Genomic DNA, 17,625 nt, shown 5'->3' on the forward strand with positions numbered 1-17,625 from the left:
ACTCAGTCCTCTTGTCCACATAATATTGAACCGGACTGACCCCAGTGCTAAGACCTGGGGAACACCACTGGTGACCAACAGCCAGCTGGATACAGCACCATTCACTGCCATTCTTTGGGCCCAACAATCGAGCCAGTTCTTAACCCAGCAAAGAGTTCACCTGTCCAAGCCGTGGGCTGCCAGCTTTTTCAAGATTGCAATCACAGAGGGTTCAAAGACTTTGCTGTGTCCATGTAGACAACATCCATAGCTTTCCCTTTATCCACCAGGTAAGAGACCAGGTAAAAAAAGGTGATCAGGTTGGTCAGGCAGGACCTGCCTTTCCTAAACCCCTGCTGCTGATCCCCTGGTTGTCCTGCAGGTGCCGAGTGATTGCACTCAGGTGGTCTGCTCTGTGACCCTGCTGGACACAGAGGTCAGGCTAACAGGCCGGTAGCTCCTCAGATCTTTCTAGCCTTTCTTGGAGATGTACATCACACTGGCCAACCTTCAGTCATCTGTGACCTCCCCAGTTAACCAGGACAGATGATAAATGATGGACATGTCTTGGCAAGGCTTTTCTACCAGCTCCCTCTGTATCCTTGGGTGAAACCTATCTGGTCCCATAGACTTATGAATGTCTAAATTGCTCAGCAAGTCACTTTCTCTTGGATTACAGGGGGACTATTTTGCTCCCTGTATATTCTCCCCCTGTCAGGGGCCTGGTTTCCCTAAGAATAGCTGTCTTACTGTTAAAGTTGGAGGCAAAGAAGGCATTAAGAACCTCAGCCTTTATCTTGTCCTTGCTGACAAGGTCCTCCTCCATGTTCAATAAAGCATGGAGATTTTCTTTGTCTCTCCTTTAGTTGCTGTATTATAAAAATATTTTTTAAACTTCTTGCACACCAGTGATTGACCAGATTGAATTCTAATTGAACTTTTCCTTTCTAATTTTCTGTCTGCATGACCTAATGACATCTTGTATTCTTCTTGTGTAGCCTGCCCCTTCTTCCAAAGGCCATAAATTCTCCCTTATTCCCCAGAGTTCCTCCAAAAGCAAAGCCATGCTAAGTGACAAATTTAGCTCTTGGCTGATTACGTGTACTGAATGTTTAATTTGCACTGTATTAATTTCTAGCACAGTAAAATCAATATGCTTAATTATGTTATCTGACAAAAAGGGTTTGCAAGGAAAATTAGGATTACATTATGTGATGTCTAGATACAAGAACTGCCATATCAGAACAAAATCCACTTAGCTCATTATCTTTTCCATGACAGTAGTCTGTAGGGGATTTTCAGGGGGAAGTGCATACAAGATTAAAAGCATACATGAATTGTTCCCTAGAATGCTTCACATTTTCCAAAAATAAGCCATAGAAAATCTTCCTTTACTCTAGCTGGATAGTGTTAGTGTATCATCATACTTAACAAGAAAAATGCAACTATGCAATTATAAATTATTTAAACCATTATGAACTTATCCAGGATGTTTGCTTCCACAATTCTTTATGGCCAAAAATCTCACTACTTAATTGTATATGCTCATCATATGTACGTGCTCATCATATGCCCTTGTGAACATGCTGATGGTTTCTTTGTATATATCCTGCGCTTCCAGTGTTTCTGTGTTTCTCATAGCACATAGTATTTTCCTGCAGATCTGCTACGTCCTTATTATTCACACATAAGGATATACTCTCTCATTCATATATTTTCCAAGTAGAAAATTAATGTTTTATGTAGTTTCTGCTTTCAAGAAAATTTGTCTCCTGCCCATCTTGTTCTGTATTCAGAACAGACAGAGTAATTTGTATTGGATGAAGTATTCCCACTGTAAAAATGCAGCTGTAAAGGATGTCATAATGATATTTTCTAACTTTCACTTCTCAAAAAAAATGCTACCATAGTGTAAAGCATTGCAAAAAAGTGACTTGGGCCTTGCAGGATGCTGCATTTTCACTGTGAGACTAAAAACCTGATCCTTAGCAACTCTGCAGAAAAGAATTAGCTATGCAATGTGCTGTAAAAACAAAATTATATTTTACGCCAATTATGTTTATCATGCAAAAACAATACATTTAAGTTTTATCACTTCTAAGTTTTCCTGCACAGTGAAGTCTTCTATTACATTATTTTATGTCTTTGGTCAGAGAAGTAAAACCTCCACAGCTAATGGTGATCAACCCCTGCTCCCAGGAGGCAACATTTTGTAACCTAAAAGAACTTATGGATCATTGTCCATATAAATACAGACAGATACTTGAAACTGAAAACTTTGGGCAGACTATAAACAAACCACAGACTGAAACACAAAGAAGAGTATAGAAAGGACAATTAGAACAGCACATTTTGCACCTTTCAGAAGTAATGAACTAAGTTGAAATTCAGCATTCACACAAGTATTCTCATGTTAGTCTTCAAGTGTCTTTAGCAATCAAGGGGATCCAGAATAGAACCAAAGCGTTCTACAATACCAGCTGGAAGAGGAGGAAGAAATACCAGCAGTAGAAAGATTACTGTTAACCAAAATATCTGCTCAAAACAGAGTTACCTTGGATGTATCTAGATGGACTGCTGAGAATGCAGCATAGATTTACCAATTGCAGGTGCTCTGAATATTTAGTCTAAAACATTAAGTACAATACATGAATACCAAAAAGGTAGCCCTATGACTAAGCAGTTTAAGTGTCCCAGAATCAGGGACTCCAGCAAACTGGAGTTTCATATATCAGTTTAGATGGAGCAGGTAACCTTGCTGCATTGGTGAATTTCCAGTGAATTAAGGAGGAATAGGCTATATCTGTCAATAGAGAGGAACAATATATTTTTCTGCTTGTAGACTTAATGATCTGATTGTTTTAAAATCATTCCTCCTTGCTGTTCCTTGGATTCTCTCACTCCCAGTATTTTACCTCTGGAAATACAGGCATTGTGTTTGAGAAAGGGTAAGGTATGAATGAGCCACATTGCTGGCTTGCTCTCCTTAAAGTGACATATGCATCAACTGTCTCAGCATAGTTTCCCAGTTCTACAATGATGTTTTTAGATTTTTGCTAAAGAAAAGAAGAAAACAATTTTCAGGGAAAGCGAACACTGTAGATGGAAAAGGTATGTGACTTAGTTATTATTTCAGACTGTACACTTCACAATTGCTTTTTAGGATGACATATGTGAATCTAAAGTGAAAAAGGTTATTAAAAGACTTGTTAACCCCCCACTCCCATTTCAACATAATTTAAAAAATTGTTTCTAAATAGAGTTCATAGAATTTAAAACAAAGTAATCAGGATGTTTATGCTTATTTTTTTCCAGAGAAGCAAATAACAGAACAAAGTATATAACAGACTCTATTTTTTAAGTAATTTCTTTTTCCAATGCAGGCATAGCATTATCATTATTAATCACATGGATGACTGCAAGATGGAAGACTCCCAGATAAATCTTCTAAGACAACTGCATTTTCAGAAATATTTTGTTCATACTGGCCAATGATGAAAAAAAGCTATTTACTTGTACAAAATACATTCTGTAGTAAAATCAATGACACTTAATCTTAGTTTTAGCATCTCATTGCAAGGCTGTATCCAATACTGTAATACTAAGAATATTTCTCTTAAAAGAAATTGTCATGAAAAGGAACAGCACAGCACTGTTCTTTTCTTTCATAAACCTATTTAGAAACTAGGCTTTGTAAAGTTATTTTTGAAATTGTAACATTCACCAAGCACCTTAACTTCTTAGTAGCTTGTCTGCTTCTGGCGTAAAAACACATATTTTTGAAATAAAGTGATTCTTTTATTCGCAAACTCTGAAACTATAAATATTAGTTGGAAAACCCCCTGTAACTCCCAATAAACAAACAGACAAACAAAAACCAAACACCAAACAAAAAACCAAGCAAACCAATATTCTGAGAAAGAAAGTATAGAAAAATGAATAGATTCATTCTGACACAGTCCTTGTGCAGTTTTGGTAGAGAGTATAGACAGAGTGTAGATCAAATTATATATGATTTTGACACAGAACATGCATTTTTTGGAGGGTTTTTGCATGATTGTCCCCATGGGTAAAATTCACAGGACATGTATTATGGGCATTTAGATTCCCTGTCAGTTTAAGCACCTGAATGCCAGGCATTATTTCACCTAGCTCCTCTGCTAGGGACAGATTCAGATGGTCTCACTCCAAATGACACTGACTCTAGAGCAGCAATGGTGTTTCCTTGACTTGGTGGGGTGATGTGTGCCAGAAAATATTTCTTAGCAAAGCAAGCACAAATAATCAGTAAGGGACAGCTGCTGGTAGTTAAAGCGCTGATTCTTTCATGTGTTACATTGTAAAACAGTGAAAATTGAACACTATTTAAATTAATAAAAAAATGCACAACGGACACCATATCACTAAGAAAGCCAGTAACTTTACTGATTTGTCTGCAAAATACAAATTATACCTTATTTCCAGCAGGAGAATCTTTTGAAATTTTCCCATTTTTGTTCACTACAGACAGCTGAATTAAGTCCCTTGAGATACACAGATGTGGTTTAACTTAGTTATAACATCTTGTCATCTAGTGGCGACAAAGTCCAGCTTATGCCGCTGTGAGCCTCTACTTTAATATTTGTTGCAAATGCTTGTATGCTCCCATTTACAAGCTATTTTGTTATCACCATTATTTTATGGAAGCAAATCCCCATGAAAGAGAAGAAAAAATGAAAAAAAGGATACAACAAACCATCTGAAGCAATCCAAGTGTAATGCCTGCGGTAATCCAGGTCTGATATTAAATACACAAAAGACTTTAGTACTGCATTTTTAATTTTTAATTTTTTAAAAAATTACTTTCTTAAATGACCTTTTTTAAAATCAAATAGAGGTATGGATCAGTCTGAGGTATGAGAAGGGAAGGTAGAAATGCAACATGTGATTATGAAAATAATCAAATGGATACTTTTGAAGCTGAAAGTCTGTGGCTCAAAGCTTGGATTGCTCCACATCTTTGGTTAAAATATATTAACAAAAGCCTTTTATTACATCTACAGTCTGAAGCGTTCTAACAGACACCAGTGTTCCATCAGTCCTTCAAGAGACCTGTAGTGGCAGGAAATGAATGCCATATAACTGACGACATCACAGCAGATGGCACAAACAGGAACAGATGAAGTATGCCATGTTTAGGCAACAGCCTTTATTGAGGTTTCAAGTGGCTTTTAAAAAAATTACAAAGCATTTACCTTCAAGGTGAAGGAAGAGGGAAAACAAACAGCTGTTAGACTACAGATAAAAGTGGGCATATAGAATTGCAAATACAATACAAAAGGGTTGACGTCCTTGAAAACAGCCTATGAGTTCTATTCTTATACTAACTTTACCTGAAAAAGATCTGAGGACAACAGCTAATTTTTACACTAGTCATTAAAAATTGCTAAATTCCTCTTCTGGGAAAAATATAAGCCATTTTGTTATAAAACACAATTTTTGAGAGACACTGAAATGAACAAAGCTTTACTGTGAATGGCTCAATGCATACAATATATATGTTGTGCAGATAGAGTATATAATATAATTGTCACCAGCAATTAAACACTAACTGACAACATCTTTTAATAGAGATTAGCTTAGCTATAACAATACTTGCAGGTGCCTAGAATGCCACTTCAGGTGTTTGAAATTACAATTAAGAATGTTGCCTAAAACATCATATAGCATGGGTTAAGGTAAAGTAAATGTTAATACTCTTTCAGGGCTCTGCCCCAAGCTCCTTAAATACAAAGGAATCACACAATAAACCCAAATTACCTTTTGTAAATACAATAAATGGTAAGATACAGATTAAGGAACAAGAAAGGTAGACAGTTATAGTTTACAGAAAGTGACTTCACAATCAAAGTTGTGCTTCTTATCATTAGATCAGTTTGCAAATATGCATTATCCCCCACAATTTTGCCAGTATAAGTTAGTTGCCTTCTGCAGCAGGAACAAGAGGGCTGACTGGCATTTATTTCATGTGATTCAGTTCTACTTGTATTTATACAAAAAAATCACTGTCAGAGTTAATATAAATTGCCCAGGCAATACTTTTCATGCTACTTTCTGCTTAGTTACTTGCAGTAATATTATACACTGCATCTTCATTAAATTATATCTTTCATTTTTTTCATGTGTTGCTGAGGCAAATCGCAAGGTAAACTATTAATATGGCTATTCTTAATATATCAATAGACCAAATCCCCTTCCCCACTGAGAAATTTCTATGACTATACCAATAAAATTGTATTTTTTCTTGACATGACAAGGTATATTTGTGATACATTTGCATATTTTTGACACACTAAAGTTTAAAATTCTCAAAAGAGAATAGGAGTACAGGTTAATCTGATGGTGAAGAAAGTGGTTTTTGTATTTTAATATTAATTATGGGCCCCATTTTATCTTTTTTTTTGTTTTGTTTTGAGTTTTTAAATTTATTTTTTGGGTTTTTAAAACATGCGTATCTTTGTTTACCCTGCAGTTTGCTACACGAGGTAAGATGGATGCATTAGTAGCACAGTATTCTGCTTAAAGAGTTTCCAGATTATGTACTAGCCCCTGCACGGCTGAAAGTGCCTGTAAGGCAGGCTTCTGTAAAGTCATGGTAAGTGAAGAGACCATGTCCTAATGCACACTGTAGTCTGATCATCATTCTCTACTACAGAGAGGTACACTCCATCATTGAGCAGTGCACAGCAACTGCATGTATAGGTGGAAAAAGAGTGTGGATTTCACTTCAAAGTACTTTGTGTTGACATTTTACTTTGCAGCTGTATTTTTCATCATAATGTCAATGTATGTCATTGAGACCTAGAACGACCCTTGAAAAAAGGAGAAATATTACTCTTTTACTATGGCACTAACATTTTGCTTAAACACTTTTCCCCTCCAACAGAATGATTAAACTGAAACACTTGAATATACCATTTTTTTCTAATAGACAAGAGGGACAAAGAGGGACTTAAAGAAAATGACACATTCCCTCTGGTCAAGCTATCTTAGTCAAAGGAACAATATGAGGCTAGAGAAAATGTGGATGCTGTGTGCTGAAGCAAGTCCTGCTCTGGTGAAAGAAAACACACAGGGAGTGTTGCTCAACAACGTGCCCACTGTGAGATGATGTGACTGCAGAGGTCCATGAGAACCAAGGACCAGTTGGCCAATATTGCCTGTATAAAATCAACTGACTTTGAACCACCCTTTAACTGATAATCTCTTGAAGAGTTTTATGTCTGTGAGAGAGGGGAGGAATCTATACAAAAGGCACTTTTGTGCTGATCCCTCCCTTTGCCTCTCCCTGCTGCTTCAGCATATATTTACCTGCACTCACGTAGCTTACAGCCGTTAGAGCTGCACATCCAATTCAGACGGGCAGAATACCAGCTTCATTAATGAGAAAGGGCCAAGTTACCCCACTTTGTCATTTAACTCATGGAAAACTACAAGATACGCAGTACGTTACATAATAGAAGGGCCCTTAACTTGTTACAATGCACAAAAACAGTATGAAAGAACTAATCAGTATATACAATGGATGGCAGTTCACCCAACTGATTGTAAAATGCTGTATTAAAATGATTTAAGTTGTTACACTATGGGTAAAGTCTAATTGTTTACAGATCAGTCTTTCAGCAGCTGATTTTGATCTGTAAAATGTATACCCACTGAAAGAAAACTGAAAGAAAATAGTTAGATGTGCAACTGCACAAATATAATTCCCCACTATCAAGAGAACAAAATCTATTACCATAATTATTATATATATTAGAAAGCTATACACAAGCATGTTAATTTCACCGATTTTTTTTAAAGATTCTTAATATTTTATATAATTAGAAATACACATTTCAAAACCAAAACTTCTGCAAAGAGAAAACAGTTATCTTAATTAGCAAAGCATGGAGTTCCTCAAGGCTTAGGGTAGTGCTTTCTATACAGAAAGTCCTTTTTGTTTGTTTCTTCAGGACTGCTTAAAAGATTAGCAAAGCTATCAAGGAAAAAAGAACAAATTTTGGCTTAAGGAAACTACAAAAGCCACAAATGCTTTGCAAACTCTGTCTTACTTTTTAATATGAAAATAAGCAAAATGTAATGTACATATTTTTATACTTTTATTTATTAAGTGAGGCAGACCCAGAATTTTTGAAATTAAATATGTCAGCCCTCGAACTCAACATTTCCATAAGTATGGTCCTCTTGAAATGGTTTGATCCTTTTAAACTGAGTGCCATACTCTAAAAAAATGCCTGCATGTTTGTGAGCATTTTCAGTATGTTAGGTGACTCAGTCTCTTTCTAGCATCAATTCATGGCCACCCAACTGCTGGATCTGTCAAAACATCTGTACATTTTCTATATGTTGCATAACAGCTGCTTTCTCTCTCAGTAAAGATCTGCCATTTCTGGCAAATGTTTTAATTTTGTCTATTTACATGTAAATAACGTTGAACCTGCAACATGACACTATCTATTGTAACATACATTTTGCAAGGAGCACAACAGTGAAAAGAAGTTAGCCTTAAAATCTATTTTGTACAAGTGTTCTGTTGTACAATTCAAGTGCTAAGCTTATCTCAGCATTTCTGTTTATCCTTATACTGCATCACTGAGGCAAGTTAAAAGTACTTTTACAAAACAGAGTACCTGACTTTTTTTTCACACACGGCACATATAATGCATATCGACCCTTCCCCCCTCCCCCCTCCCATTAAGGTATAGCACACACACACTGCAAGAAAAAAAAATCCCAATTAATAGGTCATAATGTTATCATGTTGCCCATCCTTCAGAGAGCCGCATGCGCTTGACAGAGGGGCTTTCCCTTTCGTCCGGCGAAGGTCTGGTGAGTCCAATGGGAGAGTGGAATTCGTTCCGGTGATCTTCTCGGTCACTTCCATCATAGGAACTGCTACAGCTGCTCAAACTGTCAACAGGAGATCTCCCCGCCTCATGGCGCGTGTGCTGTTGGTATCTCGATGGTGTGGTGGTACGATCTCTAGGAGGAGAAACAGGTTCTGACTTGATGTTGAGGCTTTGAGTAGAAGGCAGGGAGAGATTTGTACTCTGAGATAAATGAGTGCTAGTGCAAGCTCTGTAGGAGGAAAGGAAACTCAGTTACAGATGGAGGAGGCATGGAGCCCCCAGATATGCACAAACACTCACATGAAATACCACTGTAAAGGCTCGCACAGGATCAGCACATGCAGAGATCATGGGGCACTGTTGTCTGAGCAGAATTCATGAATTCCAGAAGATGACAGCACCACAACAGATGTGGTCAGCTTTAGGGGGACAAGCCCTCACTTTGGAAAGAGGTCTTGCTTTCAGTCTCTCATCTCTCCTTTTTTTAAGATCAAGTGTCATCAAAATTTAGGAAGGTAAGCCTTTGCATTGTTGGAACCACCTTCAGGTTTCTGTATACCAAATGTGTGTGTGTATGCATTGGCTGAGATAGAAAGCATGGAGTTTCTGCTGGGTTTAATCCAATTAATTTAAATGCACACAACTATTTTTATTGTAGTTTGTTTTGACATGTGACTTCAGATGCAAAACAGAAACAAAAAAATCTGGTCTGGTAATCTTTATGCTTTTCAGAATAAAGTTGAAGTTAGTAGTCCTAACATTGACATCAACAAAATAGCATAGGCAGGCAAGGATTTAGATATGATTTTAGGGTTTAAATCCATAAATCCATGATTCAATCCAGAATGCATTTGGATAAACTACAAAAAGGAACCTGAGGAATAATAGAAGATGACAGAGGACTACACTGTTTGTCCAGAGGAAAGCCAGGCTTGAAGGATGCTACTAGCAGACAGACTGCTATTCTGAAACTTATTCAAAGGTAAGCTATGTAAGTATTCTAAGCTTTTTTTTTTTTTCCTTCCTTTTTTGTGCATTTTTGGGCAGGTAGTGGCAGAGGAAAGATGACACAGGCAGGGAGAAGAGTGTATACTGAGAACACACTTTACGGGAGAAATGAGATTACTTTCATCTGCACAACATTTTGTACAGAAGCACCACCTCCTGGCAAAACCTGACTTTTCATTATTAAAACAGAATTTCCAACATGCAGTTCCCATTATGTTCCACTTCAGGGACCATTTGCTAGGCTGAAGTTAGTGTCTTATCCAAGAAACAGAATTTCAAGGTTTCTATTCATGAGTATTTATTTATACAGGGTAGGAAGGCAGTAAGGGCAACACTTGACTTCACAAGATTTTAAACCTAAAGGGATGTGCAGGCATTTTTAATGAAAAAGGTGTAATATTGGGATTTGGAAGGAATTTCTAAGAATGGAGAAGACACAGGTAAATTAATGTAGATTTTTAACTTTACTGAAATACTCTCCCTAGGGTGTCATCAGCTGAGAGCTGAGTATTATTTAAACAACATTTACTACTACTTTGATGATTTTTTTTTTCTTCTGACAGATTTAAAATAAAACTGTATGGCTTCAATATTTAATAATATCCTCTGATTTTACCAGGAATTGCTGTAGTGTTTAAAAATGAATGGGTCTTGTTAGAAAACAAAACAGCATGTTCTACCTCCAATTTTTTCATCAGTCCTTCCTTCCTGTACAGACAAATTTGTCAAATCTGCAATGAGCCCTTTCCTAAGTTACAAAGTTCATAAGTAATAGCTTTCACAGTAAAAAAAATGTAAGCTTTTTCTTTTTTCAAAGAGGATATTTTCTTTGCATTGCTTCTGTAAATATTAAATTAACACATATAAGAAACTGTAAATATAAGACTTTGCCATTCCAACATAGTGAAATATTCCACTCTTCCTGAAAATGTGTTAAAAACAGTCCAAAGAGAATCAAATATACATTTCTCTCTTTTTTTTTCTTTTCATTTCCAGTAATTTTATTTTTGTGTTGCTTAGGAGGTTCTAGGACTTCACCTGAGTAAACACTTTGTCAGTTTAGTATGATAAGATTACATATGATTTTACATGCCAAGCTTATAGCTAAACCTGAAAGTTCTATAATAAATGATGGTAGAGCCTAGAGAATTGATTTTAGAAGTGTTTGATTTGAGCAAGTGACATGCCACTTTGTAAAGCTTGGGATAATTAAAAAAGATAAAAATAGACAAAAATAACCGCATTCAGTCAAATTTGTTCACATGGAACATACTGGCATTCTACTGTGTGACAGCATCCAAAGGAACAAACCTACATGGATAAACTGAATTTCCATAATACAGAGCTGGTATTGCTGTACTGGAATGTTGCCTTTTTAATAATGCTTCAGAAGTGAGTATGAGAATGCATCTCTACAGACTTTTCTACAGATTCCTTGTGATTCAGCAGTGGTATTACATAATAACCTGGCATAAAAATTAATGGCAGTTTTATAAATGCTTCAGGTTTATTTGAATTTTGAAACATCCTTTTTTTTTTAGTATGTTTATAAAAGGATAAGAAATCATTTTGATAGGTCAAGACTGAATTTCTGAACTTTAAAGCAATATAAATGAATTGTTGCACTTATTTTGATACACCTCTCTTTCTTTATAAATATAACCTTTTGCTACTGAAAGTATTTCTGAAATTTAATATATTTTTATTTGATTATAATTTGCAATACTTCATTAACATTTCTGAAACATTTTTATGAGAAGCTCATCTAAGCTAAATCTGCTTGGGAAATGTACTGTTACATACCTGTCAATGGTGAAATAATAGGTATTTAGGTGCAATCCTTATATTCTAAACAAAGGATTGACCTCTATTTAGAATGGAAGGTGCACAGTAAGAAATGATAATTCTGTCTGCTGCAAAATGATTTAATTTCGTGTATAAGTATACGTGGGTGTAGAAACAGCTGTTTTCACTTAAATGTATCAATGCATATTTTACACTGTTGCTTCATAAAATTATATGATTGGGCCTAAGCATGTCCTATTGTAATAATTTCAAACCTTCACTAAATTCCCTGGTAAACAAACAGGTATTGGATGTAGAAACCCTACTGAGAAACTAAAGAAAATTATTCAAAGGCTTGTGTACATTACATGCACTGAATAAGTGTTGGGCAGTCCACTTATGCAGACATTATTACCTTTTTCCGCATATTGTATGAAAACATTTCATTTTATGGAGACAGTGAAGAAAATTAATATCTTAACTTGGCACACCAGTCCCTCTTGAGGCCAGTGTAGTTAAAATTTGATTTTTATTCAGATTATGATGGCCACATGGAGAAATGCTGCTTCCTATCTGGTTTCCATACAGAACATCTACACAGCTCTGCTGTATGAGAAGTGGGGGAGCAAGACAGTGCCATGAGCTTGGGATGATGACACCTCTGTGTACATCTCCTTCTGTCTGATTCTCCAAATGGTATTGAAGCTCAGCATGCACAGGTAGAAGTGCAGGTCTGAGTAAGTGATGAGTGAGGACATGAATATTGACCATGTAGATTTTTGTAGAGTGAGAAAGTGGTCTATTGAAGGAAGGGACCCTCATGCACCTTTTCTTTTTCATCCACTTTTACTTCCTAAATGAGCTTACTGCCTCACTTCATATAATTTCCCCCAATAAAATAATGTAAAGAACCATTGAAAATTCATGGTTATGTGCTAATTTGCATCTAGGAGAAGATATTTTTGACTTAGTAACAATTCAACTTCTTCCCTCTGCTCTATTTTTTTTTTTTTGGGAAAAACTAAGAGGGATTTAGGTCCTTTTTTATGCTTTTCTGATCAATGTAAAAGCAGAATATGAATTTCTGTGTCAAGACATTTTGTTTATCTCTCACATGTTAAGGTTACACTTTTTAAACAGGATTTAAAAAAATAGCATGAAGCTGAGTTACCAAAACATCTTGTAATAATGGCATAAGAAAAAAAGGCTCAATCTGAAATACAGAAGGTTTTAATTCAAAACAAGGAAATTGGCAGAACTGATACAAATTCATTAAACATGATGTACTTGTTTCCAAATTTTTCAGGAAAAATAGTTTAATGGAGAATATGTCTAGCTATAGTTGTCATCTAATAAAAAATAATTGTAGCTAAGTAATAATCTTTCTATATAAGGGTCACAGAACAAGTCAACATTATCCATGAATTGGGACAACTTTTTATTCACGTAGGTAGAAGTTTGAAGAAACTTCTCTTACATAAATAATTATCTATATTGAAGCACCTTCACATCAAACGTTGTTTCTCTCCCTGCATTCATATTTTAGGAAAGTAAAAACTTCACCTGTGGATGTTACTTTTAGATAAAAAGATTGTCTCTTAGGCTAGGAAATGTAGATGCAAGAGAACATATTCCACACTATGGATTTGTGCATAAAGTATGTTGATAATTTATTATGATGTTTGGAAAGGACTTCCCTCCTGGTAATCAGCAGTTAACTTCTAGTAGTCTTTTTCGTACATGTTAAATAAGCAGTAAGAGACTTTTATGTACTGTTCAGGCCAAATCACAAAGCTTTGGAAGGACTGATTTTCAGCAGAATTTTTGTATGGATTTTTTCCAGATGTAGATGCATTAAAAGACCATGAAAATGCTATTCTTTTTTTTTTTAACCAAAAAGTTGAAAAGTTTGGTTTGTTTCAATGTCCCAGTGATGTCTAAACAGCTTCTACATGTCTAAACGGGCTCTACATTGTTGTTCTGTTCACCAGGCTTGGCAGAAGGCCAAAAGCTGCACTAACAGGGAAAGTGAACTACTCCCACGTCCTCATGTATTTGCCCTTGAGTCCATCAGCACTAGTGTGGCTCCTAATTGCACAGTCAACTTGAAGAACTAAGAGCTTGGTTGCAGAGATCTCCGATTACCTCCAAGATGGTTCTGACAGTGCTACTGAAATTGCTGAGAACTTATCTGGAGCAAGATAATGCGTCTAATCCTGTCTTATTCTACTATTAATCACATTCTTGTCATTGCATCTTGCCAAGCAGAGCTGATTTTCACCTTTAGACTCTGTTGAAAAACAAAACCTGAAGGAGACCTCGAGTGTGTCTTTGATTAACTGTTTTCTCACAGGTTTTTATAGCCTACGTTGGCAACAAGCATCTCACTGCCAAAACTTTTCAGTATATGACCCCACTAAGCACTGAGATTTATGTTGCTGAAACATTTCTGGATGTGTTTTCTCAAGTATGTGAAGATGACTGTAATTTTGTTTCATTTTAAAAATCTTTTTGCAAATTCTAAATCAGGTTGATATACACTGCATATGTTCTACAGAATTTCAAGTTTTTCAAGTAATTAAAAAGTTAAAACAGATGCTCTTTCATGTAGAACTCAGTGAATATGATTTTCTGCAGTGATAGAAGACTTCTCAAGAACCATCTCTGAAGCAGCTTTCATAGCTGAATTCACTTACAAATCACTGAAAGAGTAACAATAATAAGAGTAGCAACTCAGAATGTATTCCACAGCCACAGACATTACACTGACATTCTGTGATATGAATCAGAAGCAGATCATGATGTGTGACAAATCTGAAAAGGCATGTAGTTTAGGAGTTAATTTATACCTTTTTTTTTTTCTAACCAAATAGCATCATTACATTCCTTGGTATGGTACCGATTGTTTATACAGTGATACCTAACGTGAGCTTTCAATTTATTTGAGAATTCATGATTTTAGTTGTACAGTAAGTCTGAATGCTGACCCAGAAGTAGTGCAAACTCATAAAGAAAAGTATAACAGAAAGATATTAAGACTTTTTTTCTAGCATAAGTATTTCAGTTGTATGTTTTTATGACATTTGCATCTATATATACTTATTTATACAGAAATGAGGTTTAAAAAATTTGTTCCTTTGAAACATTTGTATAGCTCTCCTTAAAAACCCAAATTATCAACATGGTCAAGACATTAAAATAACTTACAAAAGATGTTCAGATAAAGTAGAAGGAGAATTTTGAAGTTTAAGGTGTGTTTAGAGTATTAAATTGTTCCACACTATGGCAACAATCTCAAAGAAAGAAAGTGTATAAGTGGAAGACCTCTTTCACAAAAAAGGTTTTCCTTTCAGAAGTATATGGATTCATTTTTTTTCCTCATGAATACACTCCTGCTGTTTTCAGCTTCTATTTTTATAGCTAAACCTTTTAAAATTCCAACATGTCTAACCATACATTAGGCTACTGTGCCACACCAGTGCATGCCTATGGTCTTACTCAATAGAAATTGTAGATAACAAAATATTTGAAAATCATACACCTGTTCACTTAAATGAGCCAAGAGGTTGCTTGTTCAGGTGATTTCCCTGTGTGAATTTTCATACTTCTAAAGATCCTGAGGTGATTGAGCACTGTGTTTCTCTGAAACTTGAATAAATATTGTAAAATTAGCCACTAGAGGGCAGGAATACACGTACTCCTCAGCACAGGTGCATCACAGTGAGTTGTGTAAGCTTACACTTCTTTGGCTTAATCATGCTATTTTCTCATAAAAATCATCTCCAAATAAATGAAACTTGAATTTCAGAGCTGAGCAGAAGGGAGTATACGATTATTATATAAGGTTAAGGCTTAATCTCAGGTAAATTAATTATGTAATCTTTCTTCATTAAAATATCTAAAAAATTTTCTTACTGTAAATGTTTGTGCAACAGTAACTGGAAATTAAAAGCATAAATAAAAAATATGGCAACTGTACAATATAGGTGTTTGATTTTATTAGCAAAATAAAATCTATTTAAAGAAATAAAAACTAAAACATAAACAATACACTACTGAGAAAATGCCATGAATGCAAAATATTTCATTGCAACTCCATAGCAAACTTTCCATGAATTACATTGTTCCAGTTTTGCAAAATCTACTTTTTATACACAGTAGATATGTTCTGGTATGTTACCTTGACATATTTCACATTTGGAATTACTGGGGAGACTGAAGTTACTGTAGAACAGTAAAATAAAGAAAGCACTGCTTACCCCAATTGACTGAGGGCAGATGGTGGCATGTTATGTAGGTGTTGCTGTTGCCAGCCAGTCACAGAACCGAGATGAAGAGCACTGGCTGTATTAAAACCAGAGAGAGATGATATATCTGCACTACTCAGAGAATATTCTAGATTTGAAAACAGAAAGACAATAATTAAGAGAGAATTAAAGAGGAAGCAATTAAACAACAACTAGCCTAGTAATTTTCTTGTCACTTTGTAAGCCATTTAATTTTAATTACACCAATCACATTAAGTTGCAGGAGAAAAAGTAAATCTTCCTCTTCCCTCAACTCATTAACTTGGGAGCAAATAATGCACTAATAATTATTCTGTAATCTAGCAGTGTTTTTACTGGGTCTGGCAGATCTAAAGCATTCTTAACCTGTAAATTCACCATAACTACAAAAGGACTGTCAGAAAGACTTGAAAAAGATAACATTTTGGTTACAGTCTTCCTTGCAGAAGTCTGCAGGCAGTCTGCTTCTGAACAATATGTGTGTTCTAAAAATGTGCTGGATCTATGTCACTGTGTGCACTCTGAACAGCAGCAATACACAACAGGAACTGTAAAGACGCCTTGAGGCTTCACTTCTGCACCCTCCCAGGTAGGAAGCTGTGATAGCCGACAGAGTTACTGAACTCTGGTTGGAGATAGTGAAGCTGCTTATTTCTGCTACCCTCATGGCTTTAGCGTGGTGCACTCAACTGCATGAAATTATATCCAAGGAGGACTAAACTGTTAACTGTTTTAAGGTTGCTGGGGTTTTTTTTGTGTTTTTTTTTTGTGGGGGGCTTTTTTATTTTATTTTAATTAAAGCCAATGAAATAAAGCTACCAAATCAGTTTTACTTCAAGCAAATCAGCTAACTTTGAAATAGATACGTCTGAAGTTAGTGACAGGTAGAGAATAAGCAAATGTAGCGTAAAGGCATAACAGTTATAAATTTTTCAGTTTCTCCCAAAGAACATTAGCTAATTCATTAATACTGAGATAGACACTTATCAGCACCTTTCTCCCTTCCCCATCCTTTGCATCCTGCACCAATACTTACCAGTACCATACGTTGTTGAGATGGCTGATGGGTATCCTCCCATCCCTTGCCCTGGTAGAGTAGGAGTTGCTACGGAAACCACTGGAGTAGCCAATGACTGAGCAGACTGGGAGTTATTTATCCTTTGATTCTTTTAAAGTAAGTAAAATAAACATATTATTGACCAGTTTTAAGTCAGTTGAGTGTATTTGCTTTCTGGGAATGTTTTGCGCATGAGAAATACAGGCTATTACAAATTCTTAGAAATTAATCATTTAACATGTAGCTTTGATGAACTCTGCCAACCCTATAATTTACAAGCTTTCAAGAGACCAGTTGTCACCATAGTAACCCATTACATCAGTATCTCCTAGGTAACTGAACTAGTAAGATTGCTTTTGTTGTGGGTAGAAGAACAGATCATGTGAAAAACTAATGAAATACATGAGCTTGATTCCCATTGTTTTCCTTTTTGGTCATATAGAAAAAAACCAACCACAAAAAACAATGAAACCCAAAAAGCAATGAAAAACCCCCAAACCCAGTTCTGCTGGGTTTTGAAAGTGAGGTGCACCCCCAGACTGCTGAACTCTGAACTCTTACCAGGGGATGGAGCTCTGACAACGTTTTTGTGCAGTAAAAAAACCCTTCAAGGCTGTTA

The 17,625-nt window shown here is 35.8% G+C and overlaps 1 protein-coding gene across 6 annotated transcripts in view; it reads right to left on the reverse strand.

Annotated features, from left to right (window-relative positions):
• Positions 1 to 4,379: 4,379 nt before the first annotated feature.
• Positions 4,380 to 17,625, reverse strand: part of MEF2C (myocyte enhancer factor 2C) — a 120,648-nt gene continuing 107,402 nt past the window's right edge. For 5 of the 6 annotated variants that reach the window (XM_071448669.1, XM_071448667.1, XM_071448666.1 and 2 more), the window contains 3 exons: positions 16,986 to 17,115; positions 15,923 to 16,058; positions 4,380 to 9,099 (listed from right to left, as the gene is read on the reverse strand). In XM_071448669.1, the coding sequence (XP_071304770.1) occupies positions 8,778 to 9,099; positions 15,923 to 16,058; positions 16,986 to 17,115 (588 nt within the window). In that variant the 3' untranslated portion in view covers positions 4,380 to 8,777. The remainder of the gene's footprint in view (positions 9,100 to 15,922; positions 16,059 to 16,985; positions 17,116 to 17,625) is intronic. The other variant, XM_071448668.1, reaches the window with a different exon arrangement.

The sequence above is a fragment of the Agelaius tricolor genome, unplaced genomic scaffold (assembly GCF_023055355.1).
Source record: "Agelaius tricolor isolate 1412-34295 unplaced genomic scaffold, bAgeTri1.0.p SCAF_27, whole genome shotgun sequence".
NCBI lineage: Eukaryota > Metazoa > Chordata > Aves > Passeriformes > Icteridae > Agelaius > Agelaius tricolor.